This window comes from Panthera pardus, unplaced genomic scaffold (assembly GCF_024362965.1).
Source record: "Panthera pardus isolate Hobbes unplaced genomic scaffold, ASM2436296v1 HiC_scaffold_15, whole genome shotgun sequence".
In the NCBI taxonomy this organism is placed as follows: Eukaryota; Metazoa; Chordata; class Mammalia; order Carnivora; family Felidae; genus Panthera; species Panthera pardus.
The window spans coordinates 51,967,791-51,990,556 of record NW_026526710.1 but is presented as its reverse complement, the minus strand read 5'-3'; the positions used below and the strand labels follow the sequence as shown (position 1 = coordinate 51,990,556).

Genomic DNA, 22,766 nt, shown 5'->3' with positions numbered 1-22,766 from the left:
TACAGGAATAGCTGACCATATGTTCATATTCCTATGGTGATTTTACTTTCTGTACACATCTCTGATTTTTTTATTGTTGTATTCAGATTCACAGCAATCACAAGTATTAAGCATTCTAAATGTAAGCTGAAGGGGCGCCTGGGTGGCGCAGTCGGTTGAGCGTCCGACTTCAGCCAGGTCACGATCTCGCGGCCCGTGAGTTCGAGCCCCGCGTCAGGCTCTGGGCTGATGGCTCGGAGCCTGGAGCCTGTTTCCGATTCTGTGTCTCCCTCTCTCTCTGCCCCTCCCCCGTTCATGCTCTGTCTCTCTCTGTCCCAAAAATAAATAAAAAACGTTGAAAAAAAAATAAAAAAATAAAAAAATAAATGTAAGCTGAAAATAACTTGATGTTGATTAACATAATTACTAATTATTTTCCCCACTGTGATGAGTTCAAAAGATGATATAGGAGAAAATAAACTACTAGGGCATCTTCCAAGGAAACTAAATACCCAGAAAGATATTAAAAACAATGCTTAAAATAGTTGTCAAACTACTAAAATCTAGAAAATATTAATTTAATTATATCTGGCTTAAAAAAAAAAAAACAAGTTAGGGGCACCTGGGTGGCTCAGTCTGGTCCTTGATTTCCGCTCAGGTCATGATCTCACAGTTTCACGGGTTTGAGCCCCACATCAGGCTCTGTGCTGATAGCATGGAGCCTGCTTGGGATTCTCTCTCTTCTTTCTCTGCCCCTCTCCTGCTCATGCTCTCCCTTTCTCTCAAAATAGAAAAATAAACTTAGAAAAAACTTACAAGCCGCTTAACTAAACTACGCCAGAAATTATCCTGCCCCTGAGTGGCCTCATCAAGAAGAGTAACTCAAAAGGGGCGCCTGGGTGGCTCAGTCAGTTAAGCGGCCGACTTCGGCTCAGGTCATGATCTCGCGGTCCGTGAGTTCGAGCCCCGCGTCGGGCTCTGTGCTGACAGCTCAGAGCCTGGAGCCTGTTTCAGATTCTGTGTCTCCCTCTCTCTGACCCTCCCCCATTCATGCTCTGTCTCTCCCTGTCTCAAAAATAAATAAAACGTTAAAAAAAAAAATTAAAAAAAAAAAAGAAGAGTAACTCAAAATACAAAAGGGTTTGCAAATACTACTGGTCAGTCACTTGCATCTCCCTTCTTTTGCCTGACTGTGAGTGAAGAGACCGTCAAAGCCATGGTGGAATCTTGGAAAGTTGGGACTAGTCAGCAGGGACAACCGTCGCTCTTACCCAGCATCATCCTGGAAGCCTTCCAGCTCGTCCCGCTGCTCTGCCAGGGTGGATTCCAAGTCCAGGTAGGCGCCATTGTGGGAGAGCTGTAGCGTGCAGTCGTCGAGCTGCAAGAGAAAGAGCCTTTAAGCCCAGCCTCCTCCTGGGATGGGGACTTTGTATGGAGAAATCACTTCACATTGCCCTCATGTGTCTTTTGAAATCAAGCATTATTCTGAAATTTGGATCATAACTTGGAGAGGTTATGTGTTAGTACAAACAAATTGGGAGCAAACTCCATTGTGAGTAGACAGAAATAACACCTATTGAGGGAGTGGCACTGACACGGTCTGGTAGATGTGGACAGAGGAGGAGAAGGAGCCCTCTGGTGCCAGTGTCACTTTCCACTCTGAGGGCCCCAGGAATAGCCATGGAGGATGTGCCGCGTGGAAACCAAAATCATAATGCTGATGTGACCACAGATTAAGAGTCACAGAACATGTCATTTCCTTTGATTGAGTGAGAAGCCTGCTCATTCAGATTCTATGGTCATACCTGGCACATTACGATGAGTAGTTGCTCAATAAGCATTTTTACAGTTGAAATAAAAGAGCCATTCTCCACGTGAATGACAGCCGATCCAAAATACAACGTACTGAAGAAGACATTAGGTGCCTTTGTTACTAGTCTAATTTTTTTCAACTTATTTAACACTTACATGTTGTTAATTATGTTCCATATACAATTCTAAGTATTTTACATATATTACATCATCGGATGCTCACACAAACCCTATCCATTTCTATTGTCATCCCCCTTTAACGATGAGGAAACTAAGGCACAGACAGAGATTGTTATGTGCCCAGGGTCACAACAGGTAAATGGTAGAGCTGGGATTTGGATGCTTACTTCGAGGCCATGCTCTCGATCACTACACCACTCTGCATCCTTCTATGGCCACAAACCTACAGAGGACTTGAAAATATCATGTTTGTGGGGCACCTGGGTGGCTCAGTCACTTAAGCATCTGACTCTTGATTTCAGCTCAGGTCATGATCTCATGGTTCGTGAGTTCGAGCCTCACATCGGGCTCTGTGCTGACAGCGTGGAACCTGCTTGGGATTCTCTTTCTCTTTCTCTCTCTCTCTCTCTCTCTCTCTCTCTCTCTCCCCTTCCCTGACTTATGCACTCTAAATAAATAAATAAATAAATAATAAATAAACAAATAAATAAATATTTTTTAACTTTAAAAAACATAAAAAGAAATTCAAAAAGACAACACCACACTTGCAAAATGTAGTTTATGTCATCTCAGTGTTCTGGTATAGCCAAGACAATGCCACAGGTGTGCCAACCCCATTCCCTTTTCCTCCTGGGCACAGAGAACACATATCCCAGCCTACAGTTGGGCTAACGGCCATGTAACTGAGTACCAACCAATGGAATTTCAGTGAAAGTAAAAAGGGCCCCCAACAGGCCGGCCTTAGCACCCCTGCACATCCACCTTTCTTCTCTTGCCTTTGGCCGGATGCAGAGAAGCCAGAGGAGGACTCCAAAGTCTAGAAACCAGCAGCGCTCCGGACAGGAGGAGCACCGGTTCCTTAATCACCGCGTGGAAGAGAGCGTTCTGTCGCCCAGCATCCACTAGCCATCCTGGCTGATGACAAGAGCCAGACAAGAGCCTTCGCTGTGATAAATCATGCAGATTTTGAGGTTGCTGCAGCAGCCAGCATTACAGGACATTTAGAAGGATCGATACACTTAAAATACAGGAAAATATTTTACTAAAGATGAACATTATGAGGAAATCCAACTTCATGCTTGATTTCCTGGGCTGTAAGGGTGGTTCTCAATATTCATCTACCTGATGAGCCGAGGCTCTTATTCCAAAATGACAAGAGATTGGGGGAAAGTGAAGGCAAGTATTTAGCTACTTTAAAACATCTAGATAAATGCCTGGTAATCCTCCCACTATAAGTGAGATTTCAAACAAGGAATTAGGAATTAGTCTCTTTTGATGGAAAAGCTTTGCTCATTATCCTCGACAAGAGAAAGGTAGGCTGTCGACTTGTCTAGAATTGGCATCTGTAACAGGCTGCTGATTCTTGTAGAGACCCCACGGCTCCTGTTCCTAGTTATCCTCAACAGAATGAAAGGAATTTGTTTTTTATTATTTGTAAGAAATACCCACCTAAATCATTTGAAGGGGTTAATCCTATTCGATTCACTTATTTTATTTCTCCAATAACAAACTGCCCCTCATAACTACTCAAGGCCTGCTGGTGAGGTTCAGCATTCTTAACTGGCATTTTACAGATAGATCATCTGATCCGAAAAAGAATTCAACCCCAAGGATCAAGTTGGCCAAACTCACTGTATTGTGGCATGAGAGGCGCGCCCAGGGTTTAGGGGAAACACGCAGAAAAACCACCTCCCCCAGCCTGCGGAAGAGGCAGACAGGAAGGATTTCCTGCAGAAGGCATCTCCTGGGTCAAGGGTCTCCTGTGGACTGAAATCAGACTTGATCACTCCTAGATGGAAAATTCCATCAGAAATTGAACCTATTAACACTAAACCATGTGTCGAGCTAGAATCACCGCAGCTCAGTCTTGCTTCGACCTCCTACTGATGTTAACTAAGAAGACTTACTTAGTCTGTCCTGTTGGGAGGACCAACACTTGTGCTTGTCTTTAATCCCACTTCTAATCAACAGACCAGAAGATGGGGATAAGGAAAGCCCTGTAAGCCATAACAATTTCTTTTGCCTCAGCCCCCGGAAATGTGTGAGTCCAGAGAAAGAGGCTTTTGGATAAAGAGTTTCTGCTTCTCCTCAAGGGGGTGTGAGTCATTCAGAGGCTGGGGTCCACACTCAGGCCAGACAGACAGAACAAAGTCAGAGAGGAAGCGTGCTCTGGTGTGGAAAGATGCAGAACATGCACATGTATGTGGTATAAATACTCCCACCATGGCCGGTTTCAAGCCACCAAGGTGAAGTCACTGAGTGTGGAGTTGGAAAAAGAGACATAGCACCCCACCATTATACAGTATTTTCACCACAGAGTTACAAGAGATGTCAGGAATCTCGAATGCATGGGTAGCAGTACAATATAATCAAACCATCAAGAAGTGACATTTTGAGTATTTATTACCTTTGTTTCGAAGAGAACTTATTTTAATTGTACATTTACATAATTTCTTTTCTAATAATGGCTACACTCAACAACGCGCTCACAAAATTCCCCAGAAGTGATCTCTCAGCCCCCTCCGGCCACCCGGGCCAGCTCCAGCATACATGGCTTGTGGCCCTCCCGCTCATTCAGTTGGGGCACCTAGCATGGAGAGAGCAGGGAGGACCCTGTGCTGGCTTTCACCCCACCCAGCCCTATGCTGATCTCCTCAGTGGGGGCAGAGGCAGGGCTCCCCCGCCACCAGCAGATACAGCCCCATTCTTACTGGCCACCGTGGCCACTTTGCACATCCTCTCCATCCCACACCTTCTGACTTTATTCTCAGGAGCCTGAGATGAATACGAAGACCTGGTTTTCTTCATTCACCTTCACCCTGGCCCACCGAGTATCTGCCTCGGACGCTCCCGGCCAGCCTGGAACCACAGCAGCACATCCCACAATCTCCCAGCCTCTGACAACAGAATCCCAAACGCTTAGCCGGACTGCCTGTTCTCATCATCCCTCTCCTCACATTCAGGGCATCATTACTACCCTTTCCATAGTTCCATTTTAACAAAATTATATGTCAGCCACGGGCTGGGCACCAAGGAACACATAAACGCTTCCTCCCCTCAAAGATCATTCTATGGAGTAAATATAACACACAAATAGAACGCAGGAGAGAATAAAAAGCCATTTAAACCAACTGTTATAATGTGTGGACGTTCATCCTCAGTCGTATTCCTTCTCTATAATTAGCAGCCACGGGCTCCCGGGACCCAAGCACCCTCCATAGAAATGCCCCAGTCCTCCCTCCAGAAGAAAGGCTGCCATTACTTCCTAAGCCAGTGTCACAACCCTGCTCCCCTAATTAACAGATGGGCAATTTGTGCTAGTGAATTTAACTAAAATGGAAAAGATGAACGTGTGCCTTTTAATCTGTCAGGAAGTGTATGCTACAGGAAAGGGTCAACGTCAGACATCTCAGCCTTTAGCAAGCGGGATACACGTGCACAACGGGGGTCCCCACAGCACAGGTGGCCTGTGAAGATACCACACAAGTCAACACACACTGCCCGCTCCATTCCATAACACAAGCCCCACCTCAACAGTGCACCCGAGACACATGAGATTAATATTTAAACCATCACATGAGCCAAGGAGTAAGAATAAAGGGCTTCTGGGCTGGACAGACACACTGAAACGGTAAAATCCCCTAAATGCTTTAAGGGGGTCAGCTTCGGGTATCACTTTAAAAGCAAACTGATAAGTAAACGCAAATGAACTCTTCGATCTGGTCAGGGATAACGAAGGGCCAGTTACAAAAGAATACAACAACGTGAATGGGGAGTGAGTGGAGGTTCATTCCGACCTGGAGATTCTCAAGATTCAGACGAGGGGCGCCTGGGTGGCTCAACTGGTTAAGCCTCCAACTTCAGCTCAGGTCATGATCTCACGGTTCGTGAGTTTGAGCCCCGCATCGGGCCCTGGGCTGACAGCTCAGAGCCTGGAGCCTGCTTCAGATTCTGTGTCTCCCTCTCTCTCTCTCTCTCTCTGTCCCTCCCCCACTCGTGTTCTGTCTCTGTCTCTCAAAAATAAATAAACATTAAAAAAATTAAAAAAAAAAAAAAAGATTCAGACGGAACCATCCAAACTTTGCCTACACAGTGGAGGACTCAGACACCTCCCTAAAACACCACTTCTTGACAGGGATCCTCAATTCCTACTAACCCCAAGGCAACCTGATCCCCATCCTTGGCCGCTCATGTCAACTGGCTTCCTGAATGACTTAAGGGCCCTGGAATTTCCTGACTCCAACAATTTTCATGTCAACCCTGATCCCCCGGGCAGCATGTCCCCTGCACTCCTTCCTTGGCTCTGGGGGCAGAGTGGCCAGGACACTGCCGGGCACTTCAGGACATAAGACAAAGCAGGGAGCCCTGTGGGAAGATAATGTTACAGGGCTGTTCCAGAAGTGCGGCCGTTAGGGGAGTCGAGCGGCAGGGACAGTGGTGTGACAGGAAAACTTTAGATCGGGCTGCAGGCTATAAATCTGTGGCCAGGATTCTGGGGGGGTGGGAGGGCGGGCAGGGTGCTCAGGAGGGAGTCGGTCACAGAGCCACAAGAGGGGCCCTTCCAAATACCCTGGAATTTTGTGTCACTCCACCTTGACAAACCATTAAAACAGGCCCTCCACGCCTTACAGACAGGTGGCCCAAGGTCACTCGGGTTCTTTGGATTATTCCTACAGAGACAGTGCATTCAAAAAGAAAAGGCAGACTCACCACCCTGGAAAAAACACAAAAAAAGAAAGAAAACATCTAAAACAAGGCTGATGTCACGTCTCAATCTGTATAATCTTTTCTTTCATTAATCCAGCGAAGTGGCATATTACTGGGGGAGCTTAATGATTACCTGGGTTTGGCAGCGGGTCTCCAGTGATCCTTAGCATAGGCAATAAAATAGATTTGCATGGAACTGTTCTATAAATATACACAAGGGGTTATCCTTGAAGCTAAGTTTGGTAATAGTTCAGAAGCGGGAACACATACACTGATTTTTAAGAGAAAAAAAAACAAAGAAAATCCAAAATATCATTTGTTAATGTCATTTCATTGGTTTCCTCCCGTCCTTGGATCCACACCACTTACAAGATGATTTTGTGGCTCCTTCCATGGAGAGGTGGATTCCTTCTCTACTAGACTCTGGGTTGGCCTGTGTATTGCTTTGGCCAACACAGTAGCAAATGTGACATGGTAGAGACTTGAAAAATACTTGTTCCCCTGGGGCTGTCCTCGCTTAGTGCTCTTGGAACTCTGCCAGCACACGAAGAAGCCAGGGTTAGCCAGCCTCCGGGATGTCTGTCTGTTCCTGCTGCCCCTGCCGACATCCTGCCAACTGCCACACACTGAGGCCAATAGGGATCAGCAAGCCTCCAGATGACCCACCAGCTGATGACAGACACAAGAGAGCCCAGCAGGTGTCAGCCAAACTGGCCCAAACTGGAAGAACCACCCAATAGACCCACAGACTCAGAAGCAACATCTTATGATTGCTGTTTTAGGTCAATTTCCTCTTCCCGTGAGACGGCCACCTCAACCCACAGCAGACACGCAGCCCCCAGGGAATGAAACTTCACACTTGAAGTGCTTAGTGCCCAGACCAGTGGTGGGTGAGAAGCTCACTCCACCAAGGTGCCCAAAGAACACACCAGGACACTGCCAGCTCAATGAAGGAATGCCACCATCATGCCCAGCCCTCAGATGCCACAAAGCATGCATGTCCTTCCTGGAGCCCCTACTGGGGACAGAGGACAACAGCAGGTGCTTGGCGGAAAGGCCTGGAGCATCAGAGAGTGGAGAGTAGTCAGCTGTGAACCCCTCCCAGGGAGGGAAGGGGGCAGCAAAAGGCAAAATGATGCATGAGCTGTGGTTCCAAGCCTCTAGAGCGTGTTCCATCATCCCATTGTACAAAATGCACATTCGAAGAGAAAAGTATGAAGCCTTTCAAGATGGCAGCTGCAAGCACAGGGCCCTTCTGACCGCACTGGTCACACACCCACAAAGCTGGCCCCACTACTGGCTCAGAAATGAAGCGTGGCTGTGGGTCCCGTCTCTCTCCAGCACGGTTGACTGTGGGCCCCCTGGATGCCCCACTTTGAGGCTCCTCCCAGCACTAAGAGCAGTACAAAGGCTGTCAGCACGTTTCCATTGGTCAGTTCTAAGAGCACTACACCCATTTCGCCCTCAAATGTCGCATCTGTTACTACAAAGCTTGTGGCTTCCTTAAACTTTATGGCTCCTTCCAAAGACAGCAAAGACAAGGAACTGGACTTAGGTGACAAGCAAAAAAAGTTAGGGAAGAGAGCCTTCCCATAAGCAGTGCCCCATGATCCTTTCACAATTTTTTAATAAAACCTGCACAAAACCCTGGCTCAGCCATTCAAGCTTCTGTGGGCTGTGGCTCCCCCATAACCCATACGGACCGCTGCAAAGGGACAAGATAGGGGGGCACGCACGTTGTGGCTGCCCTCTGTCATTTCCTAAGATGGATAGCGAGGACACGGCATGCATTTCATTGTCCTTCAGACTGTACAAACCTTTCACATTTATTCCTTTGTATATATAAGACATTTCACAATGAAAAATTATTAGTTTCATCTAAAGACATCATTTTACATATTTAAAAAATACAAGTAACATTGGTCCGTCTTCCTACAGAAAGGCCAAATGAAACTGATTTCCATGATATCAGAAAACAGGTCCTGCTCGCCAGCCCCAACAAATCCTTTTCAAACTTTTAAATCCCTAGGTGCCCATTTAATTTATTCAGAACAACAAATACATCACAGGTATTTTAATAAATGTTTTAGGGTAAAGTACAAGGATATTTTTGAAGATCCAGCCTATATGGATGATGAAGTAATATGAACATATTTACTTGGAAAGAGGCTGGATTTTACTTCCTCAGAAACCTTTAGTAAGTTATGTTATTTGTGGCCACCAACTACAGCAAGAGAAGCAATGTCCTGAAATTGATTTAGGCAGTTTCCAAATCAAGCCTCCGATTTCTATTTAAGTCAACAAAACTGTACAGCTCACTAACCAAAGGCAAGGGCTTCTGCCAAAGTCTACAAGAAAGACAAAGGCAAGATTTCTCCCATTAAGAGCTTAAACTGAGGCGGTGTGATAATCTGGTAAATATTTGAATTATTTTCAAAGACCTTTTTATCATTAAATAAATAACCAATAATGCATTAAACTTCTCTCCTGAAGAGGCTGGAATATTTACTTATGTTTACAGGTGCCTTTTTCCGTTTTGTTTCACTTCAGTCCATTTGAAAACCCGTATCAGTGCTACATTCCAGGATTATTATTGATCCATTATCACTCTTCCATTCCCTAATGCAGATTAATAATCCTTTCCCGAGCTCATTCTCCATGCATGAGAATGACGTGGCATTCTCATGGCATGGTGCCACGTCCCGGGGAGCCGACCATGATTATGGCAGTCCAGGGAGCACTCACCCACTGTAGCTGGGACTGGTTCCTGAACAGCTGGTGGGAGTTCAGGGAAATGAGGACAATGCGTTAGTCACCTTTGTTGTGTCTGTTCTTGTTTTCATGGCGGGACAAGTTTGGGGAGCAGGGAGCTGAAGTTTGCAAAAGCCCTGATGCGGGAGGAGTGTGAGTAGTCAGAACACTGAAAGAAGAAAGGCCAGGACTGTGGAAGAGGAATCGTCCTGGCCACAGGAGATTTTAGACTTGATTCTAGGAAAACAAGAAGCCGTGAAAGGGTTGTAAATGGATGCCCACAGGACCAGCTTTGCAGTGTGGGGACAGAAGGGAGAAGACAAGTGAAAATGCCACTGCAGGAATTGAGGGGCAATTTGAAGGGGCGATGGACAGTGGTGGAAGCCGTGGTGATGGACAGAGGAGAAGGGAGAGGGCTGATTTAGGCCAAGAGAGGGAAGAGAGAAGGAAAAGCCAGAGAGACATGGGGATTGATCAGGTGTGGTATATCCAACAGAGAGAAGCAAAATCTTGAGTTTCCTGCTGGAGCAAATTAATATATATTGGTGATACCTTTCACAAACATGAGAAACATTAGCCAAAAGCTGTTGGGGGCAGGGAGACAGGATAACATTGGGATTTCTGTTAACATGTCTAAAACGACTAGAGGTGCTGAGTAGAGAAATCAATTTTGGGAGGTTTGGGCCTAAATACAAACATGGCAGATGAAATCTCACAAACCACTGGTGTACCTAAAGATTACAGCTTTTTGTGTCTTCAAGATCTGCAATGCTATTCCCTTTTCATTCCTGATATTGCTAATTTGTGCTTTCCTCCCGTTTTTCTCTAACAGTTTAGGAGAGGACCCTCATTCATCTATTAGTCTTTTCAAAGAACCAAGGTTTCATTATGTTGCTTTTCCACCATTTTGGTTTTCTTTTAATTTTTTTTTTTTTAACGTTTATTTATTTTTGAGACAGAGAGAGACAGAGCATGAACGGGGGAGGGGCAGAGAGAGAGGGAGACACAGAATCGGAAACAGGCTCCAGGCTCTGAGCCATCAGCCCAGACCCCGACGCGGGGCTCAAACTCACGGACCGCGAGATCGTGACCTGAGCCGAAGTCGGACGCTTAACCGACTGAGCCACCCAGGCGCCCCATTTTTTTTTTTAATTTTTTTTTTTTAACGTTTATTTATTTTTGAGACAGAGAGAGACAGAGCATGAACGGGGGAGGGGCAGAGAGAGAGGGAGCATTTTGGTTTTTTTAATCTCATTAATTTCCTTCCTTCTACATTCTTTGTGTTTAATATGCTGCTTTGTTCTAACATCTAAAATCTTAACAATTTTCAGTCTTTCTTCTTTTCAACTATGTGCATTTTAGACTCTAATTTTCTTCTAAGTCGGGTTTAGCTACAGCCCACAATATCTGATATGCCCTATTTTCACTCTCTCCAGTCCACTGTATTTTCTAAATTCCACTGGGATTTCTTCTTTGATCCATGGGTTATTTAGAAATGTGTTACATACTTCCCAAATATTTAAGGATTTTCAAGTATTTTTTTTTTTATTGCTGATCTCCAGCTTAATTTCTCTGCAGTCAGCAAATATACTCTGATTTCAATTCTTCGAAATTTCTTGAAACTCATTTTATGGCCCGGTAAATGGAAAAGACATGTCCTCAACAGCTACATGTTTGTTATGCGGGATTCTCAGATTTCTCTCCACGCTGCTTTTAACTATCTGTGAATGTTTCTTTTTTTCCTTTTAATTCTTTTTTTTTTTTTTTTAATATATGAAAATTACTGTCAAATTGGTTTCCATACAACACCCAGTGCTCATCCCAAAAGGTGCCCTCCTCAATACCCATCACCCACCCTCCCCTCCCTCCCACCCCCCATCAACCCTCAATTTGTTCTCAGTTTTTAACAGTCTCTTATGCTTTGGCTCTCTCCCACTCTAACCTCTTTTTTTTTTTTTTTTTTCCTTCCCCTCCCCCATGGGTTTCTGTTATGTTTCTCAGGATCCACATAAGAGTGAAACCATATGGTATCTGTCTTTCTCTGTATGGCTTATTTCACTTAGCATCACCCTCTCCAGTTCCATCCATGTTGCTACAAAAGGCCATATTTCATTTTTTCTCATTGCCACGTAGTATTCCATTGTGTATATAAACCACAATTTCTTTATCCATTCATCAGTTGATGGACATTTAGGCTCTTTCCATAATTTGGCTATTGTTGAGAGTGCCGCTATAAACATTGGGGTACAGGTGCCCCTATGCATCAGTACTCCTGTATCCCTTGGATAAATTCCTAGCAGTGCTATTGCTGGGTCATAGGGTAGGTCTATTTTTAATTTTCTGAGGAACCTCCACACTGCTTTCCAGAGCGGCTGCACCAATTTGCATTCCCACCAACAGTGCAAGAGGGTTCCTGTTTCTCCACATCCTCTCCAGCATCTTTTTCCTTTTAATTCAATCAACATTGGATTGATTGATTGATTGGCTGATATTTCCTAGTGACCTGACAATCTTAGCAGTATGAGATTTCCTCCTTTTCTCCAGTAATGTTGCTCACCTCAAACATTACGCCATCTGTTACCAGGACAGCCACACCACTTCTCTGACATTAGTGCCGCGTGGCTTATCTTCTTCCAGTGTTTTACTTACAACATTTGGGGCCCATATATTTAAGATGTGTCTCTTTTAAGAAGAACATGAGTTTTGTTAATCCAATCTGATGATCTTAGTTTTTTTTTTAATGTTTACTTTTATTTTTGAGAGAGAGAGACGGAGAGACAGAGCACGAGCAGGGGAGGGGCAGAGAGACGAGGCACAGAATCCGAAGCAGGCTCCAGGCTCCCGTCTGTCAGCACAGAGCCCGACGCGGGGCTTGAACTCAGGAACCATGAGATCATGACCTGAGCTGAAGCTGGACGCTTAACCAACTGAGCCACCCAGGTGCCCCTAGTGATTTTAGTTTTTTAATACAAGTATTTAATCAAAGTCTGTTAACCTAAAGTGATTGCTTATATTTACGTTCAAATCTGTATGTTCTAGTTTCCTTTTTCCTCCTTTTTCACCATATGTTGGGTTAATCTACTATTCGTTATTATTCCATATTTCCTTTCAATTTCTTTTCTATTATTCCATTCATTCTTAGCTGCCCCCTCATTTATTATTTTAGTAATTTACCCTACAGATGATCACATGGCTTCCTGAAATCAGAAGTAACCTACTAAAAATGAGCATTATCACGTCCCAATTTAAGGGCACTAGACTATTTTAGTATGGTCTAGACCTTTTGAGATACTGAGAAATGTATTTTGAACCCCATGACATAGCATTGTTTTGAGCAGTCAATATTCATTGAAATTTACCCACATATTTACCTCTTCTCTCGCACTTCATTCCTTCCTGCCGTTCTGTGCTCCCATCTGTGACAATTTCTTTCTGCCTGAAGAACTCTCTTTAGTATCTCATTAGTGAAAGTATGCTGGCAACAAATTTCTTCAGTGCCTACTGTCTAGAAACATCCTTACATTACCTCCATTGTTAGGGTAACTGCTTTATTGAGATGTAAGTCACATACCATATAACTCAGTTACAGTGTACAATTCCCTGGCTTCTAGTACATTCACAGCCTCGTGCCTCCATCACAACAATTTTAGAATATTTTCATCACCCAAACAAGAAACCATATATCCATGAGCAGTAACTCTTCATTCCCACAATCACACTCCCATCTAGCCCCCAGAAACCACTAATCTACTTTCTGTCTTAAAGATTTATGGATTTATCTGCCTATTCTAGACCTTTCATATAAACGGAATCACACAATATGTAGTCTTTTGTGGCTGGCTTTTTTCACTTAGGGTAAAGTCTAAGATTCATCCCTATTATAGCATTTATCAGTACTGCCTTCCCTTTATTGCTAAATAATACTCCATTGTACGGATATGGCAAATCTGATTTATTCATTCTTCAGTTGATGGACATCGGATTCTTTCCACTTTTTGGCTACTATAAATACTAATACAAACATTTAACTTTTTATAAAATATAACTTTTTATATAGACACATGTTTTCATTTCTCTTAAGTATACTTTTTCAGAAATTGTCAGAGTGTTTTCCAAACAGGCTACACCATTTTACCTTCCCACCAGCAATGCATGAAGGTTCCAATTGCCAACACTTGTTTTCCACCAACACTTGTTTTCTTTTAGATTCTAGTCATCATAATGAGTGTGAGGTGGTATCTCATGGGCTTGATTTGTGTTTCATGAGCATCTTTTTATGTATTTATTATTGGTCATTTGTGGATCTTCCATGGAGAAATAGCTATTCAAATCCTTTACCCATTCTTTATCGGACTGTCTTTTTGTTGTTGAGTTATATATTCTGGATACAAGTCCTTTTTTGGAGATACAATTTGCAAAATGCTCTCCTAAACCATGGGTTGTCTTTTCACTTTCTCAATGATATCCTTGGAAGCACAAATGCTTTTAATTTTAATAAAATACAATTTGTTTTTTCTTTTGTTCTTGATACTTTTGGTTACCATATAACTTTCACTTGGAAAGATATTTTTGGAGGATACAGAATTCTGCATTAGCAATTACTTTCTTGGAGTACTAGCAAACTTACTCCAGTAACAGTTGAAACATCAGATGCCAATCTTACTGTTGTTCTTTTAAAGAGAATCGATTTTTCTTATATATATATATATATATATATATATATATATATATATATATATATATATATAATTTATTGTCATATTGGTTTCCATACAACACCCAGTGCTGATCCCAACAGGTGCCCTACTCAGTGCCCATCACCCACTTTACCCTTTCCCCCACCCCCCATCAACCCTCAGTTTGTTCTCAGTATTTAAGAGTCTCTTATGGTTTGCCTCCTTCCCTCTCTGTAACTAAGAGAGTCTATTTTTCACAGGCTGCATTTAATGTTCTCTTTGTCTTTAATTTCCATCAATTTTAATATGAAGTGCTTATGCATGGTTTACCTTGTATGTATCTTACCTGAGGTTTATAGCACTTCCAGAACTTGTGGCCTGTTACCATTTTTTGGTCTTGGAAAATCTTCATCATTATCTCTTCAAATGTTGTTTCCGTCTCATTTTCCTTCTTCTCCCATTCTGGGACTTCAATGCATGTATCTTACATCTGTGTAGTATATGCCTATTAGGTTCTTTTCTGAATTTTCCCTTTTTTGCTCTCCACAAATTGCTCTTAATGTCTTCTACTGAGCTATTCCAGGCCATTGACTTTCTCTTCACATGTGCCTAATCTTCAGTTGAACTCATCTACTCCGTTCTTAACTGTTTTATTTTTCATTTCTATAATTTCTACTTGTTTCTTTATATTATATACCCCTGCTGTATTTGGTTTGGTTAAAATTCTCCATCCTGCCTATTTTCTTGAGTGTATTTATCACAATTGTTTTAATGAACATACCTGATAACTCTAGGATCTGTATCACACATACAGATATTTCTATGATCCATGTCTGGATATACTTTGTATATTTTATTGACTGCAATCATTTTTTATGAAGAAACTTTAAGTCTCTGGGTGATATCTTTCTCCAGAGATGATTTTCCTTAGCTCTGGCAAGCTGCAGGAGTAGATGACCTTAATCTAATTAAGGATGGAGCTCACTCAGAACTGGGTTTCTGTCTTTGTAGGCCTAATCTGTTTTCAGTTAACCCTTACTTCTAGGAGTAATCTTTCAGTCTCGACTCAACACACAGAGTGTTTATTAATATCCATCTACTTCCATAAGCTCTGGGCTCTGTTTTCTTCTCCTCGGCACTAAGAAACTGTTCATGGCTTTCCTTGACTTCCCAGCCTCCTCTCAGTCACTTTCTGCTTGCCTTCATAGTCTCTGCACCTGCCACTGATGAACTGGTAAGTGCATCAAGGTGAAAAGCATGTCAGACTCATTGACTCTGACCTCAATGACTCTCCTTCCTCTCTGGGATCTTGGCTTCCCAAGTCCTGGCTGCCTTAAAAGCTCTCTGGGGCCTTCAAGGAGACGTTTTGTCTGCCTTATCTGGTTGTTGTGGATAGGAGTACTGGTCTGCCAGAAGCTAGTTCATTATAGTCAGAAGCAGAAGCCCAAACACCTAACCTTTAGTAGCTAAAAACATTTACTATTCACTTGACATGAATTAAGATTAATTATTTAATCTTCACACCAGCTATGGGGAAGGTACTATTACTGTTCTTACTTTATAACATGTAAAACCATGGAGCACAAGTTCACAGAAAACTGTAACTTCACCAAACAGCTTGGCCAAGATTGCCAACTGAATCCAGTGGTAGCAACTGAACCCAGACAGCATGATTCTGAGCCTATGTTCTTAGCTACAAGAGAATATAGAATGAGTTGGAAAGAAAGGCACAGGAGTAAGCCCTCCGAATTCCAACATTTAGAGATTGAGTCAAAGACAAGGAGACTGAGAGAGAGCAGCAGAGGGATGAGAGGAACACCAGGAAAAGCCCATCCCAAGTAGCAATTGGTCAACTGAGGGGCGCCTGGGTGGCTCAGTTGGTCGAGTGTCCAACTTTAGCTAGGGTCATGATCTCACGGTTCATGGGTTCGAGCCCCACGTCGGGCTCTGTACTGACAGCTCAGAGCTGAATCCTGCCTCAGATTCTGTGTCTCCCTCTCTCTCTGTTCCTGCCCCACTTGCACTCTGTCTTTCTCTCAAAAAATAAATAAATAATTTTTTTTTTTAATTTTTAAAGATGGGGCACCTGGGTGGCTCAGTCGGTTAAGCGTCCGACTTTAGCTAGGGTCATGATCTCATGGTTCATGGGTTCGAACGACAGCTCTGACAGCTCAGAGCCTGGAGCCTGCTTCCCATTCTGTGTCTCCCTCTCTCTCTGCCCCTCCCCTGCTCATGCTCTGTCTCTCCCTGTCTCAAAAATAAATAAAAACATCAAAAATTTAAAAAAAAATTTTTTTTAAAGAAAGTGGTCCCTGAGACACAGACTGTAACAACTTCTATCTGAAGAGAAGCAGGCCTGGCGTTATCAGCTGCTTATCCCTTCAAACAATAAAAACTAAAACATTTTGCCAAGACATGGGCACATCCAATTCTCACACGTTTCCCTCTGTATTCCCTGAGCACAACCTGTGTTCCAAGTGCACCATGCTAGGTTGGCCTGCCCAGGTGAGGCAGTGCAAAGCACTCTGGAATAGCTAAACCACATAACCAAATGCAAGCAGCTGAAATGGAACACTTAATAATTAGATAAACCACGCAAAGATTATAGCTTTCACAGATTCTCTTTAAAATCTTTGAAACTCTTACATAAAACTTACAAGGGAATTTTTAACTTATTAATGCTTTGCTGTTCAAAATTTCTTTGATTCACATTCACTGAAAGAAAAAGATTGGAATGTATGATATAAAGAAACTTGTCAACATACGAAGACTTTGAGTATTACAATCAGCAGGAAGAGTTGATAAAATGGGAACACAGAGACCAAGGGAAGGAACATATTATTTCACTAATGTAAGCCACCAGCAAAATAAATCCACTAAGAATGATTTATGACTATGGTCATCCAGGCCTACCATAGGATTTACAAGGCCCAGTGCAAACTGAAAATGTGGGGTCCCAAGTTCAAAAAGCAGAAAAAACCCTTTCTCCTTTCTCAGCAGTCTGTCTTCCAACCTGTCATGGTGTCGTGTTTTGCTTTGTTTTGTTTCTCTTCTATTTTCATTGCACTTCTTCAGGCTCAGGGGTACTTACTAGGCAGTGTAGACCCTCACCAGCACCCACAGCCTCACCCCCACAACTCAGCACATGGTCATGGGCCTGCACTCAGTCTCCTGCTGGGGTGGAGGGCAGTGGAAATCACCAGGCAGGCAGGGTGGGGTCAAGTGGGAGCCCACAGCAGAGAACAGATAAGACCACCTGGGGAGGCAGAGGCAGATAAGACCGCATATGAGCAGGGGCTCTAAGCTCCATTGTCCCATTAGCCTTCATTTGAAAGACATATTAAGAATTTCAAAAGTGTCTTAAAAAGTATTTTTTTTAGGGGCGCCTGGGTGGCTCAGTCAGTTGAGTGTCCGACTTCAGCTCGGGTCATGATCTCACAGTTTGTGGGTTCGAGGCCCGCATCGGGCTCTGTGCTGACAGCTCAGAGCCTGGAGCGTGCTTTGGACTCTGTGTCCCCCTAACGCTCCACCCTACCCCTGCTTGTGCTCTGTCTCTCTCTGTCTTTCATAAATGAATAAACATAAAAAAATATATATTTTTTTAGAGCAGAGCATTAAACCCCAAGTGCAGGGCCCTGCGTGACAACACTGATCACGCACCAGTGAAGGCATTCCTGGGACCACGACTTACCACTGCCCCCTGGGTTCTGGGCTGTGGGCCGGAAAGGGCCGGTTGACTCCCTTGCTGCTCTGACCCGCTGGTGTTCCTGTGTGGTGGGGCCTACAGAACATGACTTAGATTCACAGGACCCTACTGCCCAGCACCTCTGCCGTCCCTAGAACAGTCATTCGTAAACTTCTGTGTGTATAAGAAACCTCCTGGAATATGTGTCTAAAAGGGAGTTCTGGGTCACACTCCAATATTCTAATTCTGAGGGTCCGGGTGGCAGGGCCCAGAACACTGCTCATTTCCCACAAACAGTGATCTGATGTAGGAGCCTAGAACACTACTCACAACATGTGCCACACGACCATGTTAGCCCCCGGGGTTGGGATGCAGGCGGTGGATGGAAGTCTTGGTTAGGCTGAGGACCAAGAGGAGAAACTCAGCAGGAAGAGGGTCCCAATCCCTTTGGATTTTGGGAACTTTTCCCTCTTTGTCCAGTCGTCAGCACCTCCTTCCTACTCCACCACATTTGTGCGTGGTGTTCTTCATGCTGAGCCAGTATGTGTCTGGGTCCAAGTATGGGGGTATTAACTCCATGCCCCAAAGAAGGTCCACTGATTCCTAGGAAAACACACAGATGGGGCAAGAATCCAGCCCTACCTGGCGTGCATGCCATGAACACCCAGGAGCAGAAGCCACGCCTCAAGGGAGGTCCAGTTGGCCATGACCGTGACTTCTAGGAAGAGCTTTCAAGAACACTAGAGGGTGAGCAGCCTGCCAGCTAGGAAACCCTGAATACCCTAGTCACTCCACAGCACCCCCAGAAAGTGGCCCATGGGGAGAAAAGAAAATCAGCCACAGAGACAAGAAACTGGGTCTCCGGGTCTTGGGCTGCTGCCACACCAGCAGCAAAATATGGGGCCAGCCGGTTAGCACTGTCTGTAAAACGAGGGTGACGGGCGGACATCAGCTCACCACTGCGCTCAGTCTTGGCCTGCATGGTATTTTCAAATATTTTTGGTTAATTGCCAAATGTGTACAACGGAGGTTGTACATAACAGTCCAGGTTTCCGGCTTCTCTTGAAGAATGGGAGGATCCGGAAACCCTGGAACATCCCTTCCCGGGCCAGCGAGGCTGGGCTGAGCAGCACACATCCTTCATTCGGGGTACACACTCTTCTGATCCCCCAGACTACCTGCCCACCCGACTCGTTCCCAACACCAGTCTGGACCCCGGCTCAGGTGACTCATAGGTCCTTTTTCCTCAAAAAGGAAATAGATTGACTCTGTGATTCAACGTGCAGTTTCTTCGTTTAGTTTTAACTGTGCGGAACACTAGCGTTCTCCGCCTGACACATTCTCAACAACCCGAAGGTTTCAAAATCAGCAGTGTGAGACCAGCAGACCCTGTGGCTCTACTCTGTTCCCTTAGCAATTCATTAACTATGTGACCAGACAGCCCTGGTGTGGTGATCAGCTGGAACCCCGCAACAAGACACTCTACTTTTTACTGGCTCACTGAGGTTCGTGCTGCCGTTAGCATCCTCAGCGTCCCAGGTCCCCAAGTCAGCATCCACTGCTCCCCTGTTTCCTCTTTTCTGTCACCATAGCAAACAGGAAGCCTCATCATGAGATGCCTGATGCCCCGGTTACGAGAGCCCTGCCTCCCCCCCGCCCCCCCCCCCCCCCGACCTCACGTGACAAAGTACAGGGCCGGAGAGGGCTGTCATTAAAGCCTGGTCCCTGTACTCCTTGCCACGACTTTTTTAAACCCAATTTAAAAATCTGCAGGCATTCATGTATTTCTAAATTACAACTTGTCCATTTTTAATTACAAAAACAAAAACAAAAAAACACTACCCTTGCTCCTGAGCCGAAGACCACAAGACTCGCAGACCGATCTCTCCTGGAGCCTCTGGACACTGAAGGCCAACCTTCCAAACAGCCACATGCAGGGGAGAGCAAAAGTGGAAAAACTTCCATTCGTGATGCCATCGGCTTCAAGTAAATATTCCCTTAAAAAGCCCCAAACGTGTTGTCATCTTTAACTGGTGTTTGATAAATGTGTGTAAAGAAAAATCATCACCTCTTCTGGGATTCCTCACATTATATCGCAGCCTGGAGCAGAGCTATCTCCATGGCCAGGTCTGGGGCATTTGGGGCTCTCCTGCTTTATGCAGGTTGTACATTTATGAAACCGAAAATAAAAATCATCAGTACATATTCCAGCTACATTCTAAGTTAGCTCATTTGAGAGTCTGGAGAATCTTACCTTTGATACAAAAGCAATTTTTTTAACATTTTTTAAATTTATTTTTAAGACAGAGAGAGAGAGAGAGCGTGCAATCAGGGGAGGGGTAGAGAGAGAGGGAGACACAGATTCCAGAGCAGGCCCCAGGCTCTGAGCTGTCAGCACAGAGCCCAACTCAGGGATCGAACTCACGAACTGAGAGAACATGACGTGAGCTGAAGTTGGACGCTTAACCAACTGAGCCACCCCGGTGCCCGATGATACAAAAGTAATTTTTAATCTAAGATGGTTCAGGATCAAGCTTTTGGAATCAATGAAAATGTTCAACGTAGTACATGTTTTCTGGTGAGTGAAAAATCCACTTTGAAATTTTGAATCTGTAACTTCAGACCTGTCGTCAGTCATCATCATTTGGGATCTGGAGATACTCTGAAGCTAAAAAGCATACTACGGTGCTGACTTTAAAAAAAAAAAGTCAAAATCACAATTTTCTTCAGGTCCCGGAAACAGTTCCAGTGGCTTCAGTTATAAGTAGTGAGTGGCACGTCTGTGACAGGACTCCACTCAGGTCCCCTTCTGATGGGGCACTCAGGTAAAGGGACTCTGGTGTTTATGGAAAACAAAACCTCATGCCTACCATTTTCACAGAGGAGCATACATGAGCACGTTTGCTGCTTACTTTTGTAATTCACCTAAATGCGAGCTTCATGTGCCCACCTCACAGTATGGTTCTGGTGGAGAGTAATGGCTCCCAGATGCTTAGGAGAAGCGCTCTGGCCAGGCAGACGCTGGAGCACCAGATGTGTGTGAACGCGTCCCGTGTCCTGTAAGGTTGCCACTGACACTTATGCTATTCCTGCAGCAAGATGCCCAGACCGTCGTGTGCGCTCAGACACCTTCATGAGCCCTCATGGGGGGTAATGGCCGAACAGGCAGGAGCCACTCACGCTTGAGGCCCCTTGCACTGATCCCTTCAGAGCCACCACTCCATAGTAATAGAGGTTTGTAAGGAGCACAGGAGCACCCAAGTTTCTGCCCGCCTGAAGGACAAGAACGGTGATGTGTCTGTCCCACAGAATCTACATGAAGCAATCTGGGCGTCTCCCTGATACGGCTCTAGCAAAGCTGGCCAAACAGGACAGAGTGGACTGAAATGAAATGCTGGACAGGATTAGAACCTTGGGGTTATGACTCTAAGGTCACCGCTACTTCTACTAGGTGACTCCCGTGGGCATCCATGAGCCCACACCCGGCCCTGGAGACTTGTAACTGCCCCCAGGGCCAAGGAGGGTGGGGACAGGCCTCAGGCACAGCTCCTAAAAGACAGGGCAGCAGCCAGGGGTGCTAGGATGAATGGGCTAAAGGTGGATTCTGGAATGCTTCAGACTGCCTCTCACCAGCTGTTGGAGTTCTGTACAGGATTAATTAAATTAGTCCCTAGGCTCTGAGCCAGAGCGGCAGGCTGAACGATTCCCTCTCTCCCCAACCCCACTCCTGTCTCATTCCCACTGGAGAATTCTAGGAAAACCTACAATCATGCTATCAGTTATAGTTCTCCGAGTAGGTCAGAGAGTGGGTTTCCTGGAACAGAGCATCTCAACCATGCCTGGGAGCTGCACGAGACAGCTTTTCACCAAGCTTCACTGTCCCTGGCGAAAGCCAGCCATGGAGGTTTCAGACAGGCATTCTGGCCATTGCACCAAGATTTAGAAGCATGAAAAGCTCAGCTAAAAACAGCCTTAATCTACCTTTTTAATACACTGAGACTCCAAGTTCTAGAAAGGAGACAATACCTTACAGTAGTAGAGAACTCTTAAATCCCTTCTTTTGTGTCCTTAAATAGTTACTGAATGCCTGCTTTACGCAAGACATGGTGTTAGCTGTTGTTTAAAGCATGACGCCTGCCTCAAAAACAGGTTATCTGAATATAGCTCCTCCTGAACACAGGTGGAACAGGTACATGAATAATGACCCCCAAAGAGTCTGCTCACATCAGTGTCAGTCTCAGGGTTTTCTGTGTTTGGTGTTTGTTTGTTTATGAATGTATTATTAAAAATGTGATCAGTAAAAAAATAATTGTTTTTTAGTACACTCAGAGTGGTTTTGATCAGTGCCTCCTAATCCTTAAAGTACACAGGAATCATCTACAGATCTTGTGAAATGCAGGTTCCAATTCACCAGGTGGGACAGGACCAGGATTCCGCATCTCTCACAAGAGCCCACTGATACTGGTGTTTCCATGAGAAGACCACATGCAGTGAATGTCTGAGAGAGGGAGAGAGACACAGGGAGAGAGGTAAAGGGGAGGGGGGAAAGCAGGTGGGAAGGAGGAAGGAAGAGGGATGGAGAGAGAAAAGGCAGAGCAAGTCCCATCAGGAAACAAAGAGCACCTCTCTTGGGGGGTGGGTGGAGTCAGGCAAGGCACCAGGAAGGAAGTAATATCTGACTGTGGCCAGCAATATGGGTATGATTTCAAAAGGCCCACCTGAAGAATGGAGGGATGGGTAGGGATAAAGGCTTGGAAGTTAAAGAAAGAAAAAGAAAAGAAACCACAAACTGGACTCATGGAACACTAAGGCATCATGCATCCAGTCTGACCATTGGGTAGGGCAGCAGTTCTCAAACAGGAGCATGGAGAGCCATCCAGGGGGCTTCTCACAATACAGAATGCTGGGACCCACCCCCAAGAGTTTCTGGACCCCTGGCAGAGGGGCAATTTGCACGTCTAACCACTACCCAGGTG

At 44.7% G+C, this 22,766-nt stretch overlaps 1 protein-coding gene across 13 annotated transcripts in view; it reads right to left on the bottom strand.

The window, feature by feature from the left end:
- Positions 1-22,766, bottom strand: part of FHOD3 (formin homology 2 domain containing 3) — a 469,161-nt gene that overhangs the window by 407,658 nt on the left and 38,737 nt on the right. For all 13 annotated transcript variants that reach the window (XM_053902586.1, XM_053902585.1, XM_053902587.1 and 10 more), the window contains exon 2: positions 1,251-1,357. In XM_053902586.1, coding sequence (XP_053758561.1) covers positions 1,251-1,357 — 107 coding nt within the window. The remainder of the gene's footprint in view (positions 1-1,250; positions 1,358-22,766) is intronic.